At 47.0% G+C, this 26,533-nt stretch overlaps 5 protein-coding genes across 6 annotated transcripts; 3 read left to right on the top strand and 2 right to left on the bottom strand.

The window, feature by feature from the left end:
* Positions 1-953: 953 nt before the first annotated feature.
* LOC100828173 (tetraspanin-4) lies at positions 954-3,691 on the bottom strand. 2 transcript variants are annotated; one of them, XM_003563819.4, is made up of 2 exons: positions 2,721-3,475; positions 954-1,560 (listed from the first exon to the last, which is right to left on the bottom strand). In XM_003563819.4, the coding sequence occupies exons 1-2, from the start codon at positions 3,273-3,275 to the stop codon at positions 1,279-1,281; spliced, it is 837 nt and encodes a 278-aa protein (XP_003563867.1). In that variant the 5' UTR covers positions 3,276-3,475; the 3' UTR covers positions 954-1,278. The 2 variants fall into 2 exon arrangements, with proteins under 2 accessions (XP_003563867.1, XP_014756952.1); XM_014901466.2 differs by having other exon boundaries at positions 1,507-1,627; positions 2,721-3,691.
* Positions 3,692-10,734: 7,043 nt separating this feature from the next.
* On the top strand, positions 10,735-13,101 carry LOC100832937 (E3 ubiquitin-protein ligase SIRP1). Its single transcript, XM_003563834.3, has 3 exons — positions 10,735-10,910; positions 11,441-12,772; positions 12,867-13,101. The coding sequence occupies exon 2, from the start codon at positions 11,571-11,573 to the stop codon at positions 12,768-12,770; it is 1,200 nt and encodes a 399-aa protein (XP_003563882.1). The 5' UTR covers positions 10,735-10,910; positions 11,441-11,570; the 3' UTR covers positions 12,771-12,772; positions 12,867-13,101.
* A 2,723-nt stretch (positions 13,102-15,824) lies between these two features.
* LOC112271776 (probable calcium-binding protein CML21) lies at positions 15,825-16,899 on the top strand. The gene has a single exon (XM_024461852.1). It carries the CDS (start codon positions 16,073-16,075, stop codon positions 16,631-16,633), a length of 561 nt encoding a protein of 186 aa, XP_024317620.1. The 5' UTR covers positions 15,825-16,072; the 3' UTR covers positions 16,634-16,899.
* A 2,135-nt stretch (positions 16,900-19,034) lies between these two features.
* On the top strand, positions 19,035-21,412 carry LOC100825894 (60S ribosomal protein L24). Its single transcript, XM_003563811.4, has 6 exons — positions 19,035-19,190; positions 19,664-19,710; positions 19,829-19,904; positions 19,989-20,090; positions 20,529-20,677; positions 21,072-21,412. Exons 2-6 carry the CDS (start codon positions 19,700-19,702, stop codon positions 21,217-21,219), a joined length of 486 nt encoding a protein of 161 aa, XP_003563859.1. The 5' UTR covers positions 19,035-19,190; positions 19,664-19,699; the 3' UTR covers positions 21,220-21,412.
* A 316-nt stretch (positions 21,413-21,728) lies between these two features.
* On the bottom strand, positions 21,729-23,668 carry LOC100823743 (NAC domain-containing protein 2). Its single transcript, XM_003563804.3, has 2 exons — positions 22,699-23,668; positions 21,729-22,608 (listed from the first exon to the last, which is right to left on the bottom strand). The coding sequence occupies exons 1-2, from the start codon at positions 23,176-23,178 to the stop codon at positions 22,111-22,113; spliced, it is 978 nt and encodes a 325-aa protein (XP_003563852.1). The 5' UTR covers positions 23,179-23,668; the 3' UTR covers positions 21,729-22,110.
* Between the last annotated feature and the right edge of the window lie 2,865 nt (positions 23,669-26,533).

The following is a 26,533-nucleotide window of genomic DNA, read 5'->3' as shown; positions in this document are numbered from 1 at the left end:
GGACCGCCGCGGCTTCCTGCTGGGCCTTTCCACTCTCTTTCTTTAGAATAGCTGGGCCGCTTAATACAATTTCGAGCTACAGTGATATTGTATTCTAAAAAAAAGCTACAGTGATAATTGAGAATTTAGGGGTTTTTTATTGGACCGAAGGATTTCTTTCAAGAGGGGATGTAAATTTCCTATGAAACGTAGTACAAATGAATTTTTAGGAAAAAAATTATAAAATTTAATCCTACGAATCAAACGACCAACATAAGAAAAATTCCTAAGGATTTCAAGCCTCCAAAATTCCTATGAAAATCCTTTGAATCAAAAGAGACCTTAGATCTGGTAGAAGTTTTGAGAAACCTTGCCGTATTATCAAGCAGGTAGTAAACGCAATTGCAATTTAGAAGACTATGATTTGGACTAGATTTGGTAGAGTTCTTCAGAAAGTGTATGCTCTTTCAATAGAACAAATTGGTGCAATGTGCCATATTATACCATTGTGCTGGATTTAGAAGCACTATCTACAACTTGAAGCACTTGCTTCGCAGTTAACCTGAGTTTTGGATAGGCTGAAGCTCTGTCAAACTAGATCTTTAGCATTATCAGATACATTTGGCGAGGGTTCTCGTTAAATTCTATATTTCCTTGATTTGCTATGGCTATATATATGTGCATCAGTTGCCAAAATAATTGCATTTTGCAGGCAATGTGTGATAAGGAGTAACCAAGGAGCATTGCCAAAATAACTGCATTCTTGACCACAGTTTCATCTCGATCAGCATACAAGCCCATGTACAGGTCAAACAGAGTCACTATGTTTGGCAACAGCAATGTGACAGTATGCTTGCACAAATTATTTCCAACTCCTTAAAAGTAGCACTCACCCAAAAAGTAAATCTAGCCCCTAGATTCGTATCTCCAAGCTCACAATCCAGTCTGTAGCGAAGCTACCAAAAATCCCTTCAGAAGCAACAGCACGAAGCTACATTGAACTGCCGAGTATTGTCATGTCCACAAGGTAATATAAACCGAAAAGGTCAAAACATTACAACGAAAATTATTGAACTGAATTTTGCATTGAACAGAGAAAGTCAAAACATCACAACAAAACATTACACGAAAAGGTACCGAACTGAATTTTGCATCACCGAACAGTAGGTGGTTCAAGACATTTTAGTAAAAACATAACAAAGGCCAGGCTTTAGCACCACCCCTTGTGGCGTTATGTACTGGCGAAGGCTTCCGGTTTGGCCCATAACGGGCACCTAGTAGTTAGTACGTGGCAGCTTCTCATTCCATAAAAGCCTTCACCTGACAAGGATAAGAACAAACGAGCGGGATCATCACAAGAAAGGTGTAGGGAATCGCAAGGTTGCTCCAGGCCTTCTTGATGTCTTCAAGGACTCCTGCCTTGCATGAGTCGCACTGGAAGCAAAGCATTTGCTGGTCGTCGCGCCACCTGCTGCAGTCGACCTCGTCGGTTACCATGGCAGGGACACTTGGTGTTGTTGTCCACATGGTCCCGTTCACGTATGTGAATGCACACGACGATGGTGGCTTGCAGCATCCAGACTGCAATATTTAGCCATAAAATGATGTCATACGGCTAGTTGGTCACTTGAGAGACTCGAAGACACTCCTGTATATCCGGAAACGAGTTTTACAATTTTGGAATACTGCCGAGTCTACGAGCCCTTAAAAATTTAAAGACGGAACCATATTTAAATACTCTTCAATGCCATATCAAGTGACTCAAATTTGCTCAAATATGAATATATCTATGCCTAAAAAACGTATAGATACATGTAATACCACTTCCTCCGTGCCATATTAAGTGACTCAAATTTGCTCAAATATGAATATATTTATACCTAAAAAACATCTAAACACATGTAATAGAAAGTCACTTAATATGGACCGACGGAGTAGAAAATTATAAATTTAAAGGAAAATGCATGACTGGTATCGGCCGCACTGTGCCTTCAATCTCTAAGACCGTGACTATTAGTACCTCACTGTCGTACGATGTGCATACGTGGGGCCGAGCTTTTAAGACCAGCTGCTAACACTTCTGCTAACCCATGGTGTCACGGATCGGGACAAGTGGGCAACAGTGACCCTACGGTTGCAGTTGTGTCGTGGTAAATGTTCACCAACCACTATATTCGCAGGAGACGTGAACATATAGCACTGGAAAATACAGTGATTTGACTTGCACACTAGAACTAGCATTGGAAACAACAATATTTTGCCTCACATAGTAAAAAATAGCATTAGAAAAATAATGTTTTGCCTCGCGTACTCGAAAATAGCATTGGAAAAAAAAATTGTTTTGCCTCGCATACTAAGTAGAAGATAGCATTGGAAAAACTATGTTCTGCCTTGCACACTAAAAAAACACCAAAAAATTGTTTTTTTTCCGATGCACGCAGCCACCAAGCAAACGCAGCATTTACTACTAATGTGATGGTCTTCTGTTCAGGCACAGTAGTGGCCTGCCATCCCTACGCTCTTCCAATGAGGTTTGCCGACCTGGATAATACCAAATCTCACCTAAACCATCTCTCTGTGTGTAGGATCCCCACGCCAAAGCATGAATTCATCGATGGACGATAAAGACTGTAGGTAAAGGTGCGCCCGAGCCCAGCCGTTTCACGTTCAAATGGATAGAAAAATTACATGAAAAGAAGTGAGGGGAGAGTGAGCGAGGAATCGAGGATAGAAGCGGCTACCTGGATAGGCGAGAGGTCGGCGTTCTCAGGGACGAGCAAGCTGGTGTCTGGGTCGCGTACAAGACGCTTCATGCCGTCGCAGGCGTGCCTGTCGCGGAGGCACGCGCTGACTGTGGCCCAGTACTGCGTGTCGGCCAGCCGACCGCGGAGCCACCCCCCGTAGTCACTGAGCTTGTACTCGCGGGCCGGTTCGTCGTCTTTGATGTTGACCCCGACGGCGACGAAACCGAAGATCATGAAGGCGACGAAGGCGAGGACGGCGAAGAACAGGACGAAGATGTAGAGGCCCTGGAGGCAGCCGTCGTCGTTGCGGACGCCGTAGCAGCCGGCGAAGAAGACGATGGCCAAGAGGGTGACACCGATCGGGATGAGGGACCACTGAAGGAAGCGGATGCAGTCCGTGGAGTTGCCCCGCGCCGCCAGCCAGATGCCGCCGATCAGAATCCAGATCCCAGCACAGAGCGTAATGACGACGCCCATCGCCTTTGTGTGCCTCTTCTTTTGTTCTGGCGTCATCGCCAGATATTTCATGTGATCTTTTATCCCATAGCCCATCTCTCTCTCCCTCCTGTGGGTGTGTGTGGGTATGAGACTCTGTGTGCGCTTGTAGGCTTGCTTGCTTCAGCATGCTGCTTGCTTCATACGGAGTAAGAAGGGCAGAGTGGGTATGAGTAGTTATCAGGAAGCTGCCATCTACGTACCGATTGGCGCATCCGGGTGCTGTCAGCAAAAAGCTCATACGTGTGGGGTCCACACGGAGTCACTGTCCACTTACAGAGAGTCCGGGTTCTCGTCAACGCCGGTGGATTCTCTGACTTAAAGTCACCTGACTTTGTGAGGCTGAAATGTGAATTCACATAAACGGTCGCTCGCGGAGCCGCCGTGGACATGCCGGACGGTCACCGCCTCGTCACCTTTGGCACCCACGCCACCTCCATCTCCGTCGTCCGTCCATCGAAGAACAAGCTTGCTAATTCTCTGTGTGCGCGCGCGGGCGGGTACTTGCTGGCTCTGCTGCTTGCTTTATACTCGCTCCCTCAGTCCAGTTTTTCTAGGCATTCTACTCTGTGTAGTGTACCTCTTTTGGCTGTAAAGTGTCCAAAATACCATTTGCTTTCTCACATGCTTGGGGGTAGTTAAATTGGTTTTTTCCTTCCCGAGGCCCATGCAGCCAGCAAGCTCACCAAAAGTAACCGTTTGCTGGCACAAGCATCGGAACGGTTGATTGCACGCGAGGCCAGCTCGAGGCAAAATCGTCTGAATCGTTGCCTTGCCAAGTTGTCTTGGTACTGTACAAAAGTTAAGACGCCTACAATAGTTGGACGGAGGGATTAACACATAATTGCTTGCTTCAGTCTGCTGTTTGATTTATAAGAAAGACAGAGTGATGAAAGAGAGCATCTACAATGTTCACTGTCAAATTAAACCTTGGCCACCTTTCGTGACCTTTCCGTGTCAAATTAATCTATTTCCTCCGTTCGGAAATAAGCGATTCGAATTTATCTAAATTCGCATGTATCTATGCATGTATCTATACACTAATCACGTTTAGATACATACGAATTTAGACAAATTCGAATCATTTATTTTGAGACGGAAAAAGTACGGAGTATATTTTTGCATCCTTTGTGACCTTCATGTGATTGTCGTCAAGCTTTTCCGCACGACTTTGCTTTCTTGCACGTGTGGGGTAATTAAATTGGCCCGAGGTGCCATTTGCTGGTATAAGCATCGGAACGGGTGATTGCACTTGAGGCCAGCTCGAGCCAAAATCTTCTGGTGATGAAAGAGAGCACCTACCAGGCATGTTCACTGTCAAATTAAACTTTGGCCACCTTTTGTCACCTTTCTGTGCCAAATTAATCTATTTTCTCTGTCCGAAAATAAGTGATTCGAATTTGTCTAATTCGCATGTAGATCTACACTAAACACGTTTAGATAAATACGAATCTAGACAAATTCGTATTATTTATTTTCAGACGGAGAAAATACGGATTACATTTTACCATCCTTTGTGACATTCGTGTGATTGTCATCAAGCTTTTTCGCATGACTTGTCCAATATGAGTGGGTAGCTACGAGGAAGCTGTCATCTGCCTTTCCGCATCCGGGTGCTGCTCAAGATGTGTGAGGTCCAAACGGAGTCACTGTTCACTTTCCATTTCTCCATTCACACAGAGAGCCCGGGTTCTCATCAACAGGCCTCGCATGCCTTTTGCTCCAAAATATTTCAGCAAACCTTTTTCTTTAATTCAAAGTGAGCCGAGGAGCAGGCCTAGCCAACGACCGCTCGCGGTGCTTCCGTGCACCTGCCGTGCGGGTCACCTCCTTCTCCGTCGTCCGTCCATCGAAGATCGAACAAGCTTGCGTCGGGCAGGCCGGACTGAAGTATGAAGAGCTCGGGGAGACGGCCATGCCGGCTACGGTATATGAGTCTGAATGGGCTGTCCATCCCGCAGAAACGGCACGCGGCTGCCTGCTGCTGGGCCTTTCTCGTTTTGGTTTGTTTTCAGAGATAGTCTAAATGGGCCGTGGGCCTAGACAGTAGATGCGTATGTCGATGCGTTCTGCATTTCTTCTGCATTAGCATTTGATTTCCAGCTTTCCAGTGGGTTAACCCAACGGGCTGGGATTTCCACTCGGCCCACCAGTGCTCATGATAATAGACCGGTTCACATCGCCCAAAATCACGTTCCCAAAAGAAAAACATCGCCCAAAATCGTAATGCAACAACAAAAGATGTGTACGTGTTCTAAAAGAAATATGTGTACGATTTTGAAAAGCAAAAGAAAACATACATTGTAAAAAAATAGCTAACGACTGACCCAAGGCAAACTTTCCTTTAAAAAAAACCTAAGTCAAACTTTTATCACAAAACAATAAAAGTCAAGGCTTCTACCAATCTCAGATTCCGGATGGTTGTTGAAAATAAGTAAGGCTTCGACCAATCTCACGGCTCGAATGGGTGTTGAAAATGAAGTGATCAGGATAGGGTCTCAAGCAATCTCATGACCTCATGCTAGATGATGTAAAAGTGGGTGGTTTTTTTCGGGACCCCACGACCACGAGCTTGCGATCATGTAATAGGACCACGACCAAATCTAATTTTTTTCTAGCACTCGTACTAATAATCACACCTCCGGTCATTCACCATAGCTTATACGGTTACTAGCAGAGTGACCGTGCGTTGCAACAACAGTAAAACAAAATTAGACATGTAAATACTAATAAAAATTATTATAGTTCACAAACAACTATCTGGATTTGATAAAGTTTGTCAAGTGATCAGTGATGAACCGATGATTAGTTAACTATCATCTCACTATTTACTTACATGATTCAACAATTTAGCATCCTCTGCATTACATAATATCTATCGTCACTCACAGCTCGTCAAGCACCTAATCTTGCATCTGAAGTGATAAGCCATAAACATGTAGAAACAGAACTTAAAATCTAGCATAAATTTATATTAATTGGAACGTACAAAAGAAAAAAAAAACATGGTTGGATCGCATGCAACAAAACATAAGAATGAAATGGAAAGATCGACACTTCTACCGCCGGCTCGAAACATCATAAAACTTAGGGAACCAATGTATGTGTTGTACCTAACGCCAGTTTCACGTTCTTTACAAAAGCTTGCATCTAACGTCAGTTTCACAGAAGCAAAAAAGATGTATCATCATAAAGCATGTAAACTCAAGAGCGTCACCGATGTGATGGACTATCGATGAAGAACTCATAAAATCCTTGTTCCTATTAAAGCACAACCACAGATAAATTCAAATAGACAGTACAAAAAACCATTTTCTTCTAAACAAAATAAGAATGCATCAATTTGTCTGAACACCAAACTGGAAAGGGCAATATGTTCAGTGATGCATTCAGGTATTTAACTCAAATGCAAAGCAAAGCCTGATTATCTCTGAGATGAAAAGATGGAGTGAAATAAAAAAGATTCAGCAGTGCCGCAATGTTCAGCTTGGTTAATAGCCTATACCTAACAGTTTCTGCAGCACCGTGAGAAGTAACTTTTGCACTTGTTTGTTCACTGCGACAACATACACACTGATGGAACAAAGGAGTACCCAATATGATTGTAACATTGGAATTCAATTTTCTGATGTTTAACGCTGTTTCTAAATCTAATCTAACTTCTTCTAAGGAGATCGACATGACAAGATGACAGTTGGCTACAAACTGAACTTTGATTCAAGCGGAAATTCCACGTGCCCTCAATTTTGATTCAAGAATTAGAGCTGCAACCAAGACAATTGGATACAAGTATTATACCTTCACCTTTCAAGACGAAGAACAGCACAATCGCTAGCCTTCCATGCAGAAAACGAGCACAACACATTTCAAGAAGAAAACGAGCAAAGCAGAGTACAATCTTCACCTCTCAGTTCCCAATCACCTCCTCCTTCACTCCCTAGCCTTCGCCGACGCCCACGTACCTAGAAGCCGCCGCCGCAGCAGTTTCTAGTCTCCCCCTTCGCCGCCTGCAGCAGACCAGCCGCCGACGGCGCGGTCAATCGGGAGAGGGAGTGGTAAATCGGGAAGGAGGGAGAATCGGGGTGAGATAGATGCGCCCGATTTCAGTGATTCTGGAGCCGTCATGTCGCCAAGAAGCAGGATTTGGAAGAACAGGGTGCGCCGGGCGGTGGTGGCCGGAGGACCTAACGAGGTCGGCACCGAGACATGGGAATGGGGCAGCACCCCGCGCTCGAAGACGGCTGCAGCGGAGGACGAGGAGCGGGCGGTAGGCGCACGGCGGTGGCGGCAGACGCCGTTTGTCCTTCTCGCCGGCCAGCCGAAGCATCTGGGACGGGTGAATCTCACCGGCCGCTCCGCCGACGAGGCGCACCTGCTTGAGCTCCTCCTGGGGGGGAGGAGGGAAGCCTGCTTCCAGATCCCGTCGAGGGGTTCTTGAGGGAGTCCTTTCTTGAGATGGGAGGCTCGGCGATGCGGGCCACCACCGCCTGCGCCGGATTTGGAAGGGGTGGCGGCGTCATCCTGCGGGACCACAGCAGAGCCCGGCGGCAGAGGAAGGGATGGCGGAGGCGCACCGGCGTCTGGATGGGAGGCGGTGTCTTCGTCGTGTGGGGAGAGATGGGAGGCGAGGTACTCGAGCGATCGGGTGGATGCAGGATCGAGGGCAGTTGGGCGGTGGCATCGATGTAATTTTGTTGGCAAGCGCGGAATCGGTAGGGGGCGGACGACGTACGGGCCTACGTGTTACCGCGGACGTAACTGGGAATAGTAAAGATAAAGATACCCCAGCATATCAAATAGAGACACGCATGAATGTCGCAATCTTGTTTTTGTTCTTTTACGTTTTCCGTTGTCTCGTTGTTTCACGTTTTCTTTTTCTTTATTTCTGTTTTACCGCAGCCCGCAGGATGCTTTTTTAGAAGATACAACTACAAGAGCACAGGTGAGCTCTGGAATTGAGGAGCATCGAAATAGAAGGCCACGAGTCATTGACCACCCCTTCCGCAGAGAGCATGTGCACAGTCACATGCCCTTGCCTTGCAGCGTAACCTTTGCTTCTTCAACACCCATGGACTTTTTATCTTGAGCAGATTAAGAAGTACCCACGATTTATGCCATTGCTCGCCGTAATTTAGTTCTACATCTTGCCTTTGTTACCATTGATCAATGATGGCCCACCTGCTGCACCTCACTTTTCTTTTTTTGCTTGACGTGATGTTGTCGTATTTCCTTCCCTCTTGATGGCATGAGATAGTTTCTGTACACCAAACAGACGTCAGATGAAACTGAAGAACAGTTAAACGCAGCCTCGGCGAACTGACGACACCCACACGACACGGTTTGAACGCGGCTTCTGTATATATATCTCCGGGACCTCAAGCAAGTCGCCTCTGTCGTTCCTAGCCCCGCACAACTAGAGAAGAAGGCCACGCGCTCTGGGCAGGACCTCTGCGTATGATGAAATGGAAGAGATTAATTAGACGAAGCCAATCGTACCCATGAGACAAATCACGAGCTTACGCATAAACGACGGACTAAATCGACAAGAGATCCTTTAATTACCTAAGTCGAGTTTGTAATTTTATATCCGGCTGTGTGGATGGATGGTGAGGTGTTTCCATTTACCAATTGTTTTCTCTTTCCTTGTGGCCGCCCCATGACGACGACGTGTCAGGCTGAACTACTGAGGAGACCAAAACAAATGGTGCCATAGCATAAGCTTGAACGACCGCCAAGTGCACACCAATTGCTAGCTTTACACGCGTAGTGTTAACTTTACAACTCGTGTCCAACAGAACATTCTTTGAAAGCTTAAGGTAACCAGGGATTTTATTGGTCGGACTTCAACTAAATAAAGTCGGTCCATGAAGGACGGTCCATGCAAATATGTCAATGAGTAGCGTATGTGCAGATGTACTTTAATAGGTTGTTAAGTTGTGTTTTGTTTCTTAGCGTGTCCTCTCCAGACAGTTAGGCTTTCCGTAATGAATTTCAAGGAAATTCAGGAAGCTCACTGAACAGATGGACATCATTTCCGAACCTTCTTTATATTCTCGGTATGGAACCAAGGTTTCTTCATGCGTGTCTCCGGATATCAATACCAGGGTTTTGGATTTTACAGTTTTGATAAAATAGACAGAAGCAAATGCATGCAAAGGTCCATGGACACATAATACAATGTAATTAGGACTCCTAAATCCTCTCTATTTGTCAGTACTTTTATGTCCTCCTTATTTCTTCCCCAAATCTCGGGTGAAATGGGTTTCCTTTTTGTCGGCCACGTCCTCAATTTGTCCCATTTTACTTGTCATAAGCGACTTTTTAGAAGATTCCGAATGAATGAAAACTTTCTAATGACAGGTTCTGGTGCAGCCGATGGGATTGGGGTGTCACAAATTTCCCTCCATTTTTCTCCTCCCTCGCTCCCATCCTCTTTCCGTCGCAAATAATCACCTTTGAAGGCAGTGTCGGACCCAGCTTTTCAATATTGAGTGGGGTAAACATTCTATTTTTAATATTAGGTGAGGCAAATACAGTGTGACGATATTTTTTTTTCTAATTTTTTCAATAATTTTTACTAATGAAAGAGAGATTTAAAAATTATTGGGTGGGGCAGGCCCCACCCCACCACCCGGCTGGGTCTGCCCCTGTTTGAAGGATGTTCTGATTATATATGTATGTGCAAAATAGAACTAAAAAATAATAAAAGTGAAATTGACAATCGGGGAGAATGTAGACTTCCAAGGGTAGCGTGGTATTTTAGTTCATCCCCGTTTGTCTGAGCAACCACCAAATTGACAACGAGAAAAGACAAGTGAAGACTCGCCATTGGAGATGCCATTAGCTTGGTTAACGAGCTAATTATAGGATTTGCCCTTAGGTGGACAAAGAATAATAGTATAATCATGTATACACACGCTCGGTCACCTACTCACAACAACTCATCATCGTCGATACAAAACTTTGATATGCCATGTTTTAGATTTCATCGTCTTATCGTTTTGTATGGAAAAGAACACTCATCATCTGATAACAACGATTAAATTTATTACTGTACAACATACTTAACTATTCATGGCGTCATGTTTGTCACCAAAATTACCATAAATTTACTAGGAAGCCCTACTAATATATAATGGTGATCTGTAGTTTAATTTATTTACAGCGAGTAGTAGCCTAATTTATTTGATATACGCAACAACGTAAACATATTGAACCAGTTGAAATACTTCTCCAACAAAAGATGTCTTAACTTTGACTAAATTTGAATGCATCTATATATACTAAGTCATATATAGATACATTCAAATTTTGATAAATTTTAAACATTTTTTGTTGGACGGAATTAGGTTCCTACGGAGAAGGAGAATCACAAGGATTCACGTAAAAAATGGACAGAAACACGCGTCACGCGGATTTGTATCGGAATCCCGAGGCCATGACCACATGTGCGAATAGCAATAACACAGGGTCAGTCGTGTAAAAGCAACATTTATAAAGAAGCCCTCCCACATAAACAAGCTACACTCTTGGGAACCAACGACCTTTGCTGTTCGCTCGGCGCACTGATTTATCCCCTTTTCTTCCTTCGTTCGCCTTCCCCTCCAAATTGCCACCCACGCCAGCACTTGCCGGCGGAAGAAATCGGCGGTGGAATCATGGCCTGAGCTGAAGAACCCCCCCGAACAGATGGTTTGCGCTCCTGCTCTCTCTCGTGCCAGACTTCCTGGACCGTCAATTCGTTTGAGTTCGCTCTGTGGTTTCATTATCGCGGTGCAGTGAGTTGGTTTGTGTGCTTGTGATCGTAGATCTCGGGTTGCTGCGGCTTAGTTTGTTTCTCTGTCACGGATCTTCAGCGAGGACTAGAGTAGCGGTCTTGATTTTCGAGTTAATAGGTGTATCTGTTGCTTGCTTGAATCGAATTTGAGGGCAGGAGTAGGACCCTGGGTTTCACCGCAACCGTCACCCCTTTGCTTAGTCCTTGTGATGCTTGGCTCGATTGATTTCCTGGTTGGTCTTGTATGAAGGCATGCCTGCTGTACTAGACTACTAGTAGGTGCTGGTGTAGAAAGTCTCCATGAAATATTCTCTACCTTTTTTTATCATGAAGTGTGGAGTACACCTACTGGGAACTGGTTTGCCTTTTTGTTGTTTGTCTTAGATCTGTTACTTCTCTTGTTAGTGCAAATATAGTGGAGATGCTCATGGGAAAGTTGTTTCAGGGTGCCAAGGATAGCTTTGATGTGCTGCTGAAGGAAGGCATCTTCGTGACTGTGTAGTGGTTTCGGCTGTGGATTAGGACTGGAGATACAATAGAGAGTGTGCAGGGAAAAGTCATTAACAGAAAATAAGATGGAAGAAGATCAGGGAGTTAGGTATTGGTGCCACAGCTGTGAGGAAGTGGTCGTTCCCGTTGAGCCAGAGAAGAAGTGCCCAGATTGTGATGGCGGGTTTGTGGAAGATATGGGGTCTGTGGGCTTTGAGCCATCGGCAAACCTGAGGTCTGACACAAATGAGTCTGATCGGTCCCTCTTTTGGGCCCCGTTGCTGCTTGGGATGATGGGGGGTTCGTCGCGGCGGTCAAGGCCCCGGAGGGATATGATGGATTCTGATTCTGATGATGAGTCCCGGCAAGAAAGGATCAGGAGGGCGTTGATGGATACTGATGATGAGGAGGAAGAGGAGGCGGAGGCAGAGGAGGAAGAAGAGGATGATTCCGATCGTGAGCTTGAAGACTTGATCAGGAGGCGAAGGAGTGGCTCTTCCCTTGTCAGGCTGCTCCAGACCCTCCGCAGTGACATAAGGGGCTTGGATGACATTGGCAGGGACAGGGACAGGGAGAGAGACCGGGATAGAGAAAGAAGGGAGAGGGAAAGGGTTAGAGTAGCCAGGGAGATAGAAAGGGAGAGGGAGAGGACTAGGGAGAGAAATCGTCGGAGAGAAAGGACAGAAAGCTTAATACTGATCAACTCCAACAATGAGGCCATTATTCTCCAAGGAACATTTGGACCTGCTGACAACCAAGAGGACTCAAGCAACACTACTGCAGGAGTTTCACTTCATGATTACTTTCTTGGGCCTGGCCTAGATCTTCTCTTGCAGCGTTTGGCAGATAGTGACCTTAATCGTTCTGGTACACCACCTGCCAAGAAGGAATCAGTAGCAGCATTGCCCACTGTGAACATCCAGGAAATATTGGGCTGTACAGTCTGTCTTGAGGAGTTTGAAATGGGGACGGAAGCAAAGGAGATGCCTTGCCAACACAAGTTTCACTCCCACTGCATCCTTCCATGGCTGGAGCTCCACAGTTCTTGCCCGATCTGTCGATTTCAGTTGCCTACCGAGGAGTCAAAGAACCCGTGTGAATCAGGCAGTGGCGGTGGGACAGTGAGCGCTGATGGAGATAGTGCTGAGTCAAGTAGTAGTGATGTAGAAGGTACTAACCATGATGGAGGCAGCCAGCCTGGCAGTCCTATGTTCTCTGGTTTGAGGGCACTCTTCGCAGATCCATCCTCATCTGATGAAAATATTCCACATGCTTCCGAGAGCTGAAGGTAATTAGTTACTAGATCATACTTATGGGAACAATGGCATGAGTTTTCTTTTACCTTATTTGGATGCTGAGTGGTCGTGTTGCCTATTCTGCAGCCAGCATCGGTCCTGGCTCCTGTGCTTCCAACATGGCGATGGAGTTCTAAAATGAAATTCCCGAGAGGCCGGTGTCTTTATGTGTGGTTTTCTGTAAATATCTTTAATTCGACCCTGCAAGACAAGCTGTTATGTTCGCTTTTTTTCTCAAACTTATGTGGCTCGTAACCTGTTTGATGCCCGCCATGTTTACAGTCTGCTTATGTGAAATAAAAGTACTTCATTATGTTTACCATCTCTCAAAATCTTCATGTGGTCCGGAGAACAGCTGATTCGGCAGTTTGACCGAAGGAAGCCTTCTCATGCTCAATAGTTGTATGTGCAGTATTTATTTGGCACTGGTGACACATTTGTATGCTATTACTGTGAGAAGTGGTGTGAAAGAAAATTGAAGAAGGCCTTACAATGAGGAGACACTTTGCTGGCTCTCATATTCCACTGAATCCATCACGGTGGCTTTATCTGTGCTTATATATATAAGGAATCAGGTGTTGCTCATCTGCTCCTAAATGTCACAGCTCCTGAGCATGGTATATCTGGTTCTGGTATCGTACTTATGCTCTCTGCACTGTGTTTTCTTGTTATCCGCAGGAGTTTCTCAAAACATTGAGATGGTCTGTTAGTCACTTTCATTGCTGTTGTTGAGGACATCTGAATCTGTCTTGATGAGGCAAGCTCCCAACTGAACTTGCATGCTTGGTTGGATCGCTTATTTTGTGTTTTCAGATCGAAAAGAAAGGGAACATGTGTGAGCAAAAATGGGATATTTAGTTTTTGTGTTTGTATGACATAGGTTCTTCAGTTGATGTTTAGTTGCTAGGTGTGGTTCTGTGTCAGTTTCAGGCTGCTCAAACTTACCTTTGCCATCCCATGCAATAATGTGAGTTTGGAGTGGAACTCTCAGCTCAGATGTTTTAGTTTACTTTGCCACGGTTTCATCAAGCACACTCGATTTACTGTATTACTAGTTCTCACACAGAAAAGTACCAAGTGCGTGCCAAATCAAAGTTTCAGTGAAATGTCATGTTGATTTAGCTTCTGCAAATTTAGCCTCTTGAGCTGCTTGCTTCTGCTCCATATGACCGTTTTGTACATACAAGCACCCTGGAAGCCTGTAAAAGTACAAACAAACGAGCAACGCAACTCTGCGCTGCAAAGTCATGTCACTTCACTTTCCGATGGGGTGCAGACGTGCGGTGCCAATGTGCAGTCGCCCCGGTCCCGGGAAGACCTCTCAGGTCAAGTCAAGCCAAGACCTGGGAAGGGAACCATGAACCATAAGTCCTTGTCCCTTTTCGTGAGACAACTGATATGTTCTCCCAGAAATTTCGAAGCAACTAAGATGAGGATTCTTATCTGCATCTCTGCTGATCTGATTACCAGGGGATCAGGCGAATCATGTGAAAAATAATTGGAAGAAGACACAAGATAATTAACCTGCTCCACCACATCGACCCATGCAAGCGCGGTTTGGAGCTGGTGACTGAAGTAGTAAACGGCGACTTGCTCCGAAATTTAAAATCTTGGAACTTCCCAAGCTACTAGTTCGTTCACCTTAGCTGCCGGCAGCGGGCACGCGCTTGCTTTGTGACAGGTCTCCTCTCTTGACCTCAGGTTACTGACGAGAATCGAGCAATTCAGATTCATTTCTCGAGCTAATTAACGAACTATAGCTAGACATTTTAGAGTAAGATAGACAAGAAGTTCTAAATGTCGTGTTATGGCTACCGGTATCAAATTTAGGTGACCGAGACAATTTTCCAAAAAATCTCCGTAAACTGAAAATTAGTGCATCCAGGAGGAGGAGGCGGAAAAAACAGCAGGACAGAAACACTGATGAGGGTTTCCTAGAGGCAAACCGCAGGACAAAATTCTTCGTTTTCAAACATCATCAAACTTCCAGCGAGTTTACTGTACTAGATGCAACTGCATATGCAGCGTGTGGAGCCTGACCAGCTGGGCACGCGCTTGCCAGTTGCCACGGAATGGCATCGGATTCGGAGCTGCAGATCACTCGAAATTATGGGCGCGGGTAGTGCTGGTGCACGCTTTAACAGGTGATGGAGTTGCATCTTGTGACCCCAGAGCCGTGGATCTTTAATACGAGACTTGACTGCATGCCTCGTCCAGTCTTGGCGCCGGCCAGGACCAGCCAGGTTCGAGGTGGCGCGTCAACTTGAGATCGGCTGAGGATTAGGTTACCGAGAAGGAGTTAATCGAGAAATGTAGTCCCATCTTTCAATTATACTAGTAGCTATAGAAAAGAAGAAGACTAGCTGGATGATCCAGGCCGGGCGATCTGAAACTAACTATTGCGCCAGAAATTAGGCTTTGATGAACACTCACCAAACCATCTTCTTCAAGTTACATCGTGTATACAATTTGAAGTTTAGTACGGAGTAGCAAGTCTTTAATTTTAGACTTGTGATCCGAGACTAGCTATCTACTCCTAGCTAGCTAGAGAGAGACTTTGCAGGGGGTCAACTTCAGTAATTGGTCCCCATTCTCCAAACCTAGCTTAACTTTACCAAGGAGAAATCCAGGAATTCAGTTCCATTTTCCGAGCTAATCAAATGAATTAGCTGGTTTGGACCCAGTAGGCAAGTGAACAGGTTTCGAATATGAACTATCGGACCTAGTTGGTCCCGGATGCTGAGTTACTCCAGCACACGACAGTACAGACTGTACGCGTATGATGGATTCAGAGTTGGAACAGGTAACCGGGCTAGCTAGATGATCCCTGGTGTGAGCTAAAGGATCACTAAAGTGCATGAGTATATCTTACTGAAAAGTGAAATTACACACTTTCCAAAAGACAGAATTGCCGAGAAACTTGGACGAGTACGACGACACAAAGCACCGATGCCCAGAAACAAGTCTTGGTCGTCGTCATCATCCACAGGAGCATAGGTTGAAACGTAACGACAGGGACAAAGACGAGCGCCATTACTATACTATCCAGACGCATGTTCCAGACGGATTGCCGCGAAACACCCCCGGCCGTCCTGCCATCTTCATTCATCGCCTCGATCGTCAGTCTCCCCGACACCGACACCGAAGGCGACCCTCCCCGTATATATATTTGGCCTGCCAACGTTGGCTGTGTAATTAAGACACCGTCGACCCTGAAGCTGATTGAAATCCCAGTGCAAGAGAGACGTCGTACTCGTACGTAGTGTAGTTTGAGTGTTGGTGTGCCGCACACCATGGTTGCGTCGGCGTCGTCTCTCCTGATCGCGCTCGTCAAGAACGCCCTCCTCGCCGCCCGCGCCGTCGTCGCCACCCTCCTCGACGGCGACCACTGCCGCAGCCTCGACGAGGACAGCGGCGCGCACCATCCCTTGCAGCATTGCCCGCAATGCGCCGCAAAATATGACGAGGAAGGCCGGCTGCTGTCGGGGCCTGACGTGGCGGCGGTCATGGCGTGCCTCGGCATGACGCTGACGACGACGGCAGCCGGAGCAGCAACGGTGTGTGGGGGGTGCGAGGCGATGGGGGTGGTGGAGGAAGTGGCGTGGGGGGCGAAGGAGGCGGGGGAGGAGGAGCTGAAGGAGGCGTTCGCGGTGTTCGACCGCGACGGGGACGGCTTCGTGTCGCCGGCCGAGCTCTGGGGCGTGCTCCGGAGGCTCCGGATGCCCGAGGGCGCCCGCTACGAGGACTGCGTCAGGATGCTGGACGCTGCGGCCGGCTGCCATGGTGATGCCGGGGGCGGCAGCGGCAGGGTCGGGTTCCGCGAGTTCAAGGCCATGATGGACAACGCGGTCTAGCTAGCTATAGTTAAAGATCCGGCCGGCCGATCGATCGATCGCGATCTTGCTCGTGCATCTGTTGTTAATTAATTTCCGGTTAATTTGCCTTTGCCTATAGTTAGCTATCTACTCCTCCAGTTCGTAGCACAAGTTCATTCATGTTGTAGTACCGTGTGATCACCAGAGCGTTCATACAAATTCAGATCGTTGTAGCTTCGTGCATGTCGTAAAGTGTGTACTACAGTACATGTGTTCGTGTTGAATAATTATAAGACGTACAACAAGCCAGCATGCATGAGGGGCGTGAGAGAGACGATGATCGGCCATGATCCGTTACTTGACCACTTGGCTCCAGCGTTGAAATAGCATGTATGGGTTAAGTTACTTGCGGGGCCGGTCTTCGATTCCTTGGAGAAGCGAGACAAGGTGTTCAACGACTTGCCGTGCAATCCTCCGTATCTCCTCAGTCGTCGCACGCGCCAGATGACTTTACCTCTGTTCTTGTACTAAATCACTCTGAGCATGTCCAGCGCTAGCACCTAAATAAGGCCCCTAAATAGCACCTAAATAGCGCCTCCATTTCACAGAGGTTGGAGTATTTCGTTTTGACCAAAAATTACTATATTAATATGTAAGTTATATGATACGGAACCATGATCATTAGTAAGAACTTTTAAAGACGAATCCATTGATATAAATTTCATGTATGAAAAAACACATATCAATAGAGTTTTCATTGGTCAAAGCCTTGTCTTAACGAAACAAAATACGCCAACCTTTGTGAAATGGAGGGAGTATTCAAGCTTGACCAGATTCACAATACTCCATCAAATAAGTATAACGTAAAAATATATCATAACAGATTTTCAATAAAACAAATTTAAAGCTGCAGATGTAAGTGATTTTTGGTCCCTCCGTTGGCAACAAAGTTTATAAAATGGTCCTTAAACTTGAGATCGTATAAATTTGATTTGGCATCTCAATTCACAAAATCGAACACTTTTGGTCTCTCGGTTGGCAGCAAAGTCCTACAAATGGTCCCTAAACTTGAAATCATATACATCTGGTCTTCCAATTGACAAAACCGAATACTTTTGGTCCCTCTCTCAGATTCAAACGATTTTGATTGGTTTTGACTCCACGTGACATGGTTTTTTCTCGGATTCTTTTCACTTAGAATTAATGCCACAGTGGCATCTGGTGCCCCCATTAGCTCCCAGTCGTGTACATTTGGTCCCTCAATTATCCATCATGGTGTCCAATGTGGAAATGTCTTGGGAAAAACTGCCCATATAGAGACTCAAACCCGTTCATCAAATTCGGAAAAGAGGCCAAAAATATCCGGTTTTGTCAATATAGAGATCAAATTCAGAGACCATTTCTGGAATTTGTTGCCGATTGTGGGACCAAAGGTACATTTTCTTTATAAACGCGATTAAACTTTAAAGAAAAATTAACTCGAGACAAAGCTAGAAAATAAAACAGAGAGAATCCAGAACAAATTAAGTGGAAGCATCAAGCATGCATTGTTCCGTGGACGGTCCCGTGGGCAGCTTTTGCTAACGCGGAGACGGTGACTCCGGAGCTATCTTTTGCTAAGCGGATCACGCTTAGAGTAGCACGACGACATCGTGGGGAGGTTTGGTGGGCTGCGAGAGAGAGGCTGTGAGGAGAGAGACGAGACGAGACATAAAGAAAAGATGCAGTTAATTAGGGAGTAAATGAGAGAGAATTAAAAAAAAGATGATTAAAAAAAATGGAGGGACACGTGGTTGGTTATCAAGATCGGGCTAGATCGCGGGAGTCACCGGAGCTTCGGCTAGCTTTTGCCCAAACCAAGTTCTGCTATCTGCCGCCGCCCAGCAGTGCTTAGTAGATTGTCGGCTGTCGTGATGCACACGTACACCTGTTCGATCAGCAGCTTGCTTAGTTAATTAGTCCGAGAGATATCCTTGTTTATACAACACTGTACTAGTTACTCCTATTTGGCTAGCACTTTTGTTTCTTCTATTTTCCTTTTAAAATTACCAGCGTTAGAACGTGGACACGCAGCGCACATACAGATCGCTATACTCATGTTTACAGACACACGGAGTTTCGAGGCGCAATGTTTTTGTAAACACTTGTCAGAACTTAACACAATTGACACTCCCATGAACAGAGAACCGTAGTTAAATGACTTTTTTTTAGTGGAGCGAGATTTTTTTTTTTTGAGAATGGGGAGCGAGATAAATGACTGATGTATTTTTTGTTGTCTTTCGCAAAAGGCTTGAAAATCGGTGCATGGTTGCGCGGGCAACAACGGCCCACTAGGCCACCAGGCCTGTCTAGGTCCAAATGTCCAGTCCATAACTCTCTCCTGCACCACCGAAGAAATTGGACGGCCGTGATCCGCTCCAAAGACCACCAGTCCACCACGTGTCCAAGTAAAAAAAAAACAAGGGCCGGTCCACGGGGAAACCCTAGCTCACGAGGCGGCGTCGGCAAAGCAGAGCAGGAGAGAGCCAACGGCGGCTCGCGCGCACCAGCACCATCTCCGCCGCACTCGGAGCCTGCTGCTGCTTCCTACCCAAGGGTGAGCGCCCCGCCTCCTGAACCCCACTTCATCAGATATCTCGTTTTGATCCTGAATTTGCACGAGATTTATTAGCTGCTAGGTCCGCGTACGGTGCATCAGATGCGTGCGGCGGGTTATGGATTAGCTTCCCTGTAAGATTCAACTGTGGGAATGTCGTCTCCGTCCATCCACGGGCTGTACCTGCCTAGTTGCTGGTCCATGCGTTCTGAAGTTTGTCGAAATTCTGTCGTTGTTGGTTTATATGCTGTTCGAACCTTTTTGTGTGTCGCCTATGTTAACGTAGGGGCAAGCAATTTGGTAATTGCGATTATCCTGCTTGTTGTTCTACTGTTAGTCCTGTAGCTCAATGTGAGGTTCAACTCTTTCATGCGAGACATTACCTTGTGAGTCTCGGGCTTGGAAGCCATGCAGTTAAGAGGGCCATGCTTATTGGACATGAGTTCTTATATCTCTGACCTTTTTAATTGTAGGAGGAGGAGCTTTGAAGGTTTGTTAGGGCAGAGAAGATGGTTCTCAAGTATGTTAACTCTCTATATAAGCTTTGCACTTATGTGATGCTTCTTTTCTGCATTTATTGTGGAGGTGAAGACAAGTAGGAGCTTTTCTGATTTGTTCTCGGAATTTTGTTAATGCAGGACAGAGCTCTGCCGATTCAGTGGTGCAAAGATATACCCAGGGAAGGGTATCCGGTTCATCCGTGCAGACTCTCAAGTAATCTTCTGGACACCTGTTGTTGTTGAACATAGAATGTATACAGGTGGAAAATTAACTCAATTTGTGCATGCACCCAATCAGGTCTTCCTTTTCGCCAACTCCAAATGCAAGCGCTACTTCCACAACCGTCTCAAGCCTGCTAAGCTTACATGGACAGCCATGTACAGGAAGCAGCACAAGAAGGTACGAGGAAACATGTCTGTTCTCTGTAACAATATATGCTAGTTCAGCTCATGTTTAATAATATTGATCACATGTCCTATTAGAGTGATCTGTTTGTTGAGCAGTGCAGGGAGTGCATTGACCTATTAGTTGATTGGCCTGCTTAACTATTTTCGCTGATCTGGTTTGTGGCAGTCCATATCTAATCAGTTTAAGTGACTTGGATGGTTTGTTTGCTGCATTGTCTGATAGTATGTTCACAATATAAATGATTTATATTGCTTATATTGTTGTAAGTGGCCATGCTGATTACACAGTTTACACCACTGTTTAATGCTATGTTTCTACCAATGCTTCATATATACTCGCTTGTTTTGATTTTTAGTGCAACTACAACCTTTATGTTGGTGCATATAAAGTTATGCTTACAATTTTTATTACGTTTGGGTGTCGTTGCAGGATATCCACGCTGAGGCTGCCAAGAAAAGGCGCCGTACCACCAAGAAGCCATACTCCAGGTCAATTGTCGGTGCTTCCCTTGACGTCATCCAGAAGAAGAGAGCTGAGAAGCCTGAGGTCCGTGATGCCGCCAGGGAAGCAGCTCTCCGGTAATACTTCTTTCTCCATTGCTGTTGACCCTGCTTCCTGGATTTTATTATGTGTTATATGGATAAATTTAGTACATGCTCCTTTGTGATCTTGTGCAGTAAGATTGTTGTATTTCTTCTGGCCCAGCTATTGTCTTATTGAACCATGTGGTGGGTTTAAGGCATTGTGTATCATGAACTTATAATAAGTCTTCTAGTCTAAAAGAAATAATTGCTGTATGTATCAACTCTAGCTTATATTTGGTCTTTAAAGAGAGGCCATACTGTGTTGCATCCCCCCTAGATCCTGTTTGTAGTTGTACATCCAGGGAGATTGGCCATCTCTTATTTAGCTTTTTTTTAAAACTCTGTTACATCTCTCTGGTTTACTTACAAAGCTTATTGCTTCAAATAGTGAGATCAAGGAACGCATTAAGAAGACAAAGGATGAGAAGAGAGCAAAGAAGGTGGAGGTGACGAAATCTCACAAGACCGCCGGAAAGGGCAACGCTCCCAAGCCCGGGAAGGCCCCCAAGCTTGGAGGAGGCGGCGGAAAGCGCTAGTTGGTTCCACTGATGTTCGACGGTTGATCAGCCTGAAATTCTGAACTAGCTATATGATACCTTACCCCGTAACTTGAGAGTGTTTCTTCTTTGCCTTGTCTGCAATTTTGCCGTCAGTTAGCTGAGAACTTGGTGTGTATTGCATGGATAGAGTCGTGGATCAATATGAAGATGGTACAATGTTTGTCTGCTTGTTGTGCTCGTTTTGCTGCTAAGTTCTTTTAGTTTGATCTGATAGTTTCACCCCAGCCCACACGACGGTGGCGCGCTCTAGCTGAATTGAAATTGCTCGAGCCGAGCAACGGTGAATTATCATGTCCTTGGCATCCATGAATTTTGAAGAGCGAATTTAACGAGGTGAACTGGGTTGAGAAAATCCTGTTGTCGGTGCCCCTTGCCTTCTCCGCTGAAGGAGTTGGATTCAGTATATGATTGTACTCATTGTATATCCATCATCTATAAGTATAGCACTCCCTTCTATCAATATCAATTGCATAGATACACTCATATTTAAGCAAATTTAGGACAATATTGCAATTCAAAGGAAAAATACTGGAGTATCAACAGATAACAGTAGAAACAGCAAAATTTGGTCTGGTCTGGTCGGTTCGATTCTATTGGAGAGGATGAGCAAGAGCTACATATACGTATGTGAGTGAAAGGGTAAAAACAAAAGAATGACCCAGCGCCGGCGCCGGGCTCCACATATACAACACGCCCCGGCGCCGGAGCCGCACCAGGCCACGGCCGCCCCGACGAACACGACCTCTCTCCCCGTCTCCTATGCCGTATTTACAGTGGTCTGCAAGCTCGCTCGTAGCAGCCAGGAGGAAACTCGACTGGCACTTGTCTCTGGTCTCTGGTTCTTCTTCTCTGCTAGCTCGTCTGCGCTCAGAAGGGGCCCGGCATGCCGCCGACGCCGGCGCCGGCCTGGTTGGTGCCCCTGACCCTAGGCGACGCGAAGAGGGTGGAGTAGAGGAGGTCGTCGCCCGGCGGCATCATGTCGAGGCCGCTGTACATGCTCTGGATGTCGTCGTAGCTGAGGTCCACGAACAGGTCGTTCCTGCCTGCCCCGGCGCCGGCGTCGTCCGCCGCCTCCTTCTTGGGCACCATCATGGTGGCCAGCATCTCCTGCGCCGCGGGGCTCTGGAACGCCGCCGGGAAGGAAGACGGGTCGTCGTGGTCCACGATCTCCGACTCCGGCGTGCGCGCCTCGCCCCACGAGTGCGACTGCTGCGAGTTGTTGTTGTTGTTGGAGTGCGAGGTGATCACCATGTCCGACGACTCCTGCTTCGTGGCCTCCTTCGCCCCCACCAGCTGCTGCTGCATCTGCATCTTCTCCCACTCGTTCTTCTTGTTGTACAGCCGGCACAGAACCCAATCATCCAACTGCAAAAATTCCAGAACCACAATCAGCCACCAAATTCATTCAAAGCAGAGGAAAATTCAGAAGAAGAAATCAGGAGTAAAATCGCTTACCCTGAGGGACCCCTTCTTGGCACCGGCGGCGGCGGCGCGGCCAGCATCAGCGAGGCGGTACTCATGCATGATCCAATCAGTCTTAACCCCTTTGGGAGCCTTCCCAGCATAAAACACGAGGGCCTTCTTGATCCCCAAGGTGCGTCCATGGGGCGCGACGGGCTTATCGGCGCCCGTGGCCTTCCAGTACCCGTTGCCGGCGGCGCGGTTGGGGCGGGACCCGTTGGGGTACTTGCGGTCCCTCGGGGTGAAGAAGTACCACTCCTTGGTCCCGAAGAGCGCCCTGTCGGGCAGCGCCCACGGGTCGAACTTGTAGAGGTCGACCTCGGCGATGATCGGCACCGGCAGACGGCCCCCCGCGGCTTTCCGGCATAGGTAGTGCTCGACGAGCTCGTCGTCTGTCGGGTGGAAGCGGAACCCCGGCGGCAGGTTCAGCTCCGCCTCCGCGTCACGCTCCCTCCTGGTGCCTCTCACTGCCATCCCCACGATCCTCTGTTTGTTGTTGTTGTTGGGAGTTGCTTTGCTTGCTTCGAATCGAATCAGGTCGATCGTTGAATCTCTCTGCCTTTGCTGCTTCCTTTGGCTGAGCTACGCTGTGAGTGTGTGGTGATGGGCGTTGAATGAGAAAAGGGAGTGAGGATTCGAGGGGGGATAAATAGGGGAGGGGGGAGGGGGGGGTCTGGAAGCTTCGGCGGAGTGGGCTGGGGAGGAACGCTAGGCGGCTGCGTGGAGGGGGTTCCTTGGGGAGGAAATGGGCACGTGTGGTGCTGGCTCTTGCGGCCTTTCCAGGAAGGTGCCGCTGGCTTGGCTTCACAGCGGCGCGGGATTTTATTACAGGATTTGGTTGCACGGTCGGGATGAGGTCACGGCCGACTTCAGGATGCGGTGCGGGGCGTGTCCGTCTACGTGTGGCCAGCGCGGGCCGTTTTCGAGGGTGTACGGACGACGGGTGGTCGGTACGTGGCTGCTGCTCCGGCACGCACCGGACACCTGTATATGGGTTTCTCTAGTTTTATACTTACCGTGGCAGGTTTTTTGGTTTGTCGTGGCAGCTGTTTTTGGGGAATTTGGGGAGCCCTCTGGTTCTATTTTGAGGCGCGCTGGCTAGTGGTGATGGGACCTGGCTTAGCTAGAGCTGTCGTGGCTTATGGTTCGATGGGGATTAGTAGCAGTGAAGATCTTTTCTCGCTGACCAACCAACCAGCCGCCGAGCATATCATGGATTCACTGACACGACGGCGAAACCTAAACCTCTTTGACGAAGTTATGTGTAGGCAGCTAGGTACTGCATGATTGGACAACCGTAAACGGAGGCGGGATTAATTATAGTAAATTAAGATGGCTCCAGAGAAGCCGGAAAGGATCGACATGGGCGCGATCAAACAAATTCATCAAATGGTACTGTATGGTGTACGTATATTCTCCCCTGTGCGCGGCGTAATCCGGGACGTACGCGATCGCCCTCTGCTACAATCCTCCTCCACACGACGTAGCGTGCATACGGGTATCACGAGCATTACTACGTATGTCGGTACAAAAACAATGCATACTCCGGATAAGCTTGAGGGTGTGCGAAGCGATAACCGTGTGCGCTGTCAATGAAAGGGAGCAAGCATTTATCGCGTCCTTTTTCATTCCATCCTTATCCTTTTATTTAGATGCCCACGTATAGTAGTACTCGTGGTTTAGGCATGTTGCTGGTTTTAGCGGGACTTGTTGGTGTCTATATCTAAGTATTGGGAGAAACACACTACTTGATTTCTCTCAACATGCATGCCATATCATCATGTCATTAATATGTTCGCACCAATTTAATGAGAAACTCATATTTTTTGCGCATGCATGCTATTTTTTATCGAGCCATCCTCACTAAACAAAAAATCTATCATATAATTTCATATGTAGTTTTAGTTTTGAATACTCTTTCGTTGCTATTTAATTTCACTGATGTATGCTAACTAAAAATTTCCGAAAAACCATCTAGTTAGTTAAACTCTACTAACCGGACGGTCGCCGTGGTAAACAAAACAAGTGCGCTTGCTTGCCTGCTTGGTCGTCCCGGTAGTAGTAAAGAGTACTAGAGTCGATAGAGCGCTCCAAATTAGTCGTCCGGCGATATCTCTGGAGTTGTGAGATCAGCGGCCAGAATTCCACACGAGATCGAATCAGCTTCCTCCCGCCGCCGTCGCGGGCGGTCCACCGCAATGCGGCAGGAAAGCTCGGCATTCGTCGGGAAGATTCCCCTGAAGCCGAGACCCCAAGCCCCGCACTCATTCGCCAGCGCTTATCCCCGCGCAGATGCTCGTTCGTCGGTTTTGTTTGCCGCGGGCACAGCACACGTGCGTAACCCTGAGTCCCTGACGGGACACATGCCGCGCCGCAAAGGGTGTGCGCGCTTTTCCCTTTCCCCTCGCGCAGAGAGCCAGAGCGGCAGGGCAGGCACGAATGGCGCTCCGCCGCGTGGGCGCCCGGGTTTGTCGACACGAGTCGTAGCCGGGGATAAAAGCGCAAGGCATTATGGAGGATCTCGCTCGGGACGCGTGCGGCGTACAGGTGCCACGCAGCGGGCTGTTGGTCGGGCAGGGCGGGCACGTGGCTCCGTGGGCGGGGCGCGACGTGGGTTGGGTCGTCTGCTTCTTCGCTTGTCGATCGATCGGGGCGGGTTGGTTGGTTGGTTGCGTGCGGTGCGGTCGCTGTCGGGATGTCGCTGTGGTCGACCGCGAGCGAGTGGGACGGGGACGTGACACGACACGTATATGTGGTGCCACGGCGTTGGTCGTGGAGTCAAAAGGTTCTCTCCGGCTGAGGGCGGGGCCGGTGGTCTCTGGGAAGTCGATCGAGGCGCTGGTGCGTGCACGAACGCCCGTCTCTGCCCCGATACAACAGCGGCAGAGGATCGAGGCTGCTCCGGACGACTCCAACATGAACCGACTGCTCTATTGAATCCAACTACTTACACAAAACCAGACAAAGGTTGATTTGATATTGTTAAAATTAAAATTGTTGTTAAAATTGTTGTTAGGGACAATTTCAGTACAGAGGTTGATTTGATATTGGAACCAATTGATTTCCAAAAACATGAATACCCGCATTCAAACGAAATCTTAACGGCCTTGAATGAAATCCAATTAAAGATCATGTCTGCCACATGAATTTGTAGAGTGAGAGAAAGTTTCAGAAAAATTATGACTTTTAGTTTTGGAGAAGAATTAAGGTCAGTTACAGCGTGATTCCATGAAAATTAAGATTGAATTCTTGTGACCATTTTCATGCCCCCAAATAAGTCAGTTTCTGAAATTCAAAATGAATTTCAGTATATTAGGGTCAAATGATTGGTGCCAAACGAGTTTTGATGTTTTTGAACGGTCTGGACGGATGTGAGAGACGTACATGACAATCTCAATACAGAGCTACTCTCTCTGATTCTAAATTCTTGATTCAAATTTGTCCTAAAATGAATGTATCTATTCTTAAAAATTATCTAAATATATGTAATATTTCGACAATAATTTAGGATATCAAAACTAGTGTGTTCGTGTAAAGCCTGAACCCGTTTATCATTTACCATCAAGTTCACGCCGTCGCACTGTACAGAGTACACTTCTACCTACCACGTGACTTTTCCGCTGGTGATATTTCGGCGCCGACAAGCCTTGCGGATGGAAATAATCATTTTGTCTGCGCAATATAGATCGGCGGTCGACTCTCCCTGCCTTATCCAAACAACCATGCTAAACAAACATCACACCGGAAGAAAGGAAAAGGGAAAACACGTGCTCCTCTGGTCGGGTACGAGGTACACTGAACCTCTTCTCGTCCCAGAACAATGTACACT

This window comes from Brachypodium distachyon, chromosome 1 (assembly GCF_000005505.3).
Source record: "Brachypodium distachyon strain Bd21 chromosome 1, Brachypodium_distachyon_v3.0, whole genome shotgun sequence".
Lineage (NCBI taxonomy): Eukaryota > Viridiplantae > Streptophyta > Magnoliopsida > Poales > Poaceae > Brachypodium > Brachypodium distachyon.
The sequence above is the reverse complement of the archived record's forward strand: the minus strand, read 5'-3'. Positions and strand labels throughout refer to the sequence as shown.

Excerpts from the sequence above, each read along its gene's own strand:
- LOC100828173 (XM_003563819.4), bottom strand. The coding sequence starts at position 3,275 with ATGGGCTATGGGATAAAAGATCACATGAAATATCTGGCGATGACGCCA. Across the intron at positions 1,561-2,720 it reads CCGACCTCTCGCCTATCCAG|TCTGGATGCTGCAAGCCACC; the intron begins GTAGCCGCTTCT and ends TAAATATTGCAG.
- LOC100832937 (XM_003563834.3), top strand. The coding sequence starts at position 11,571 with ATGGAAGAAGATCAGGGAGTTAGGTATTGGTGCCACAGCTGTGAGGAA.
- LOC112271776 (XM_024461852.1), top strand. The coding sequence starts at position 16,073 with ATGGTTGCGTCGGCGTCGTCTCTCCTGATCGCGCTCGTCAAGAACGCC.
- LOC100825894 (XM_003563811.4), top strand. Across the intron at positions 19,905-19,988 it reads TCATCCGTGCAGACTCTCAA|GTCTTCCTTTTCGCCAACTC; the intron begins GTAATCTTCTGG and ends GCACCCAATCAG. Across the intron at positions 20,678-21,071 it reads GCCAGGGAAGCAGCTCTCCG|TGAGATCAAGGAACGCATTA; the intron begins GTAATACTTCTT and ends TGCTTCAAATAG.
- LOC100823743 (XM_003563804.3), bottom strand. The coding sequence starts at position 23,178 with ATGGCAGTGAGAGGCACCAGGAGGGAGCGTGACGCGGAGGCGGAGCTG. Across the intron at positions 22,609-22,698 it reads CCAAGAAGGGGTCCCTCAGG|TTGGATGATTGGGTTCTGTG; the intron begins GTAAGCGATTTT and ends GAATTTTTGCAG.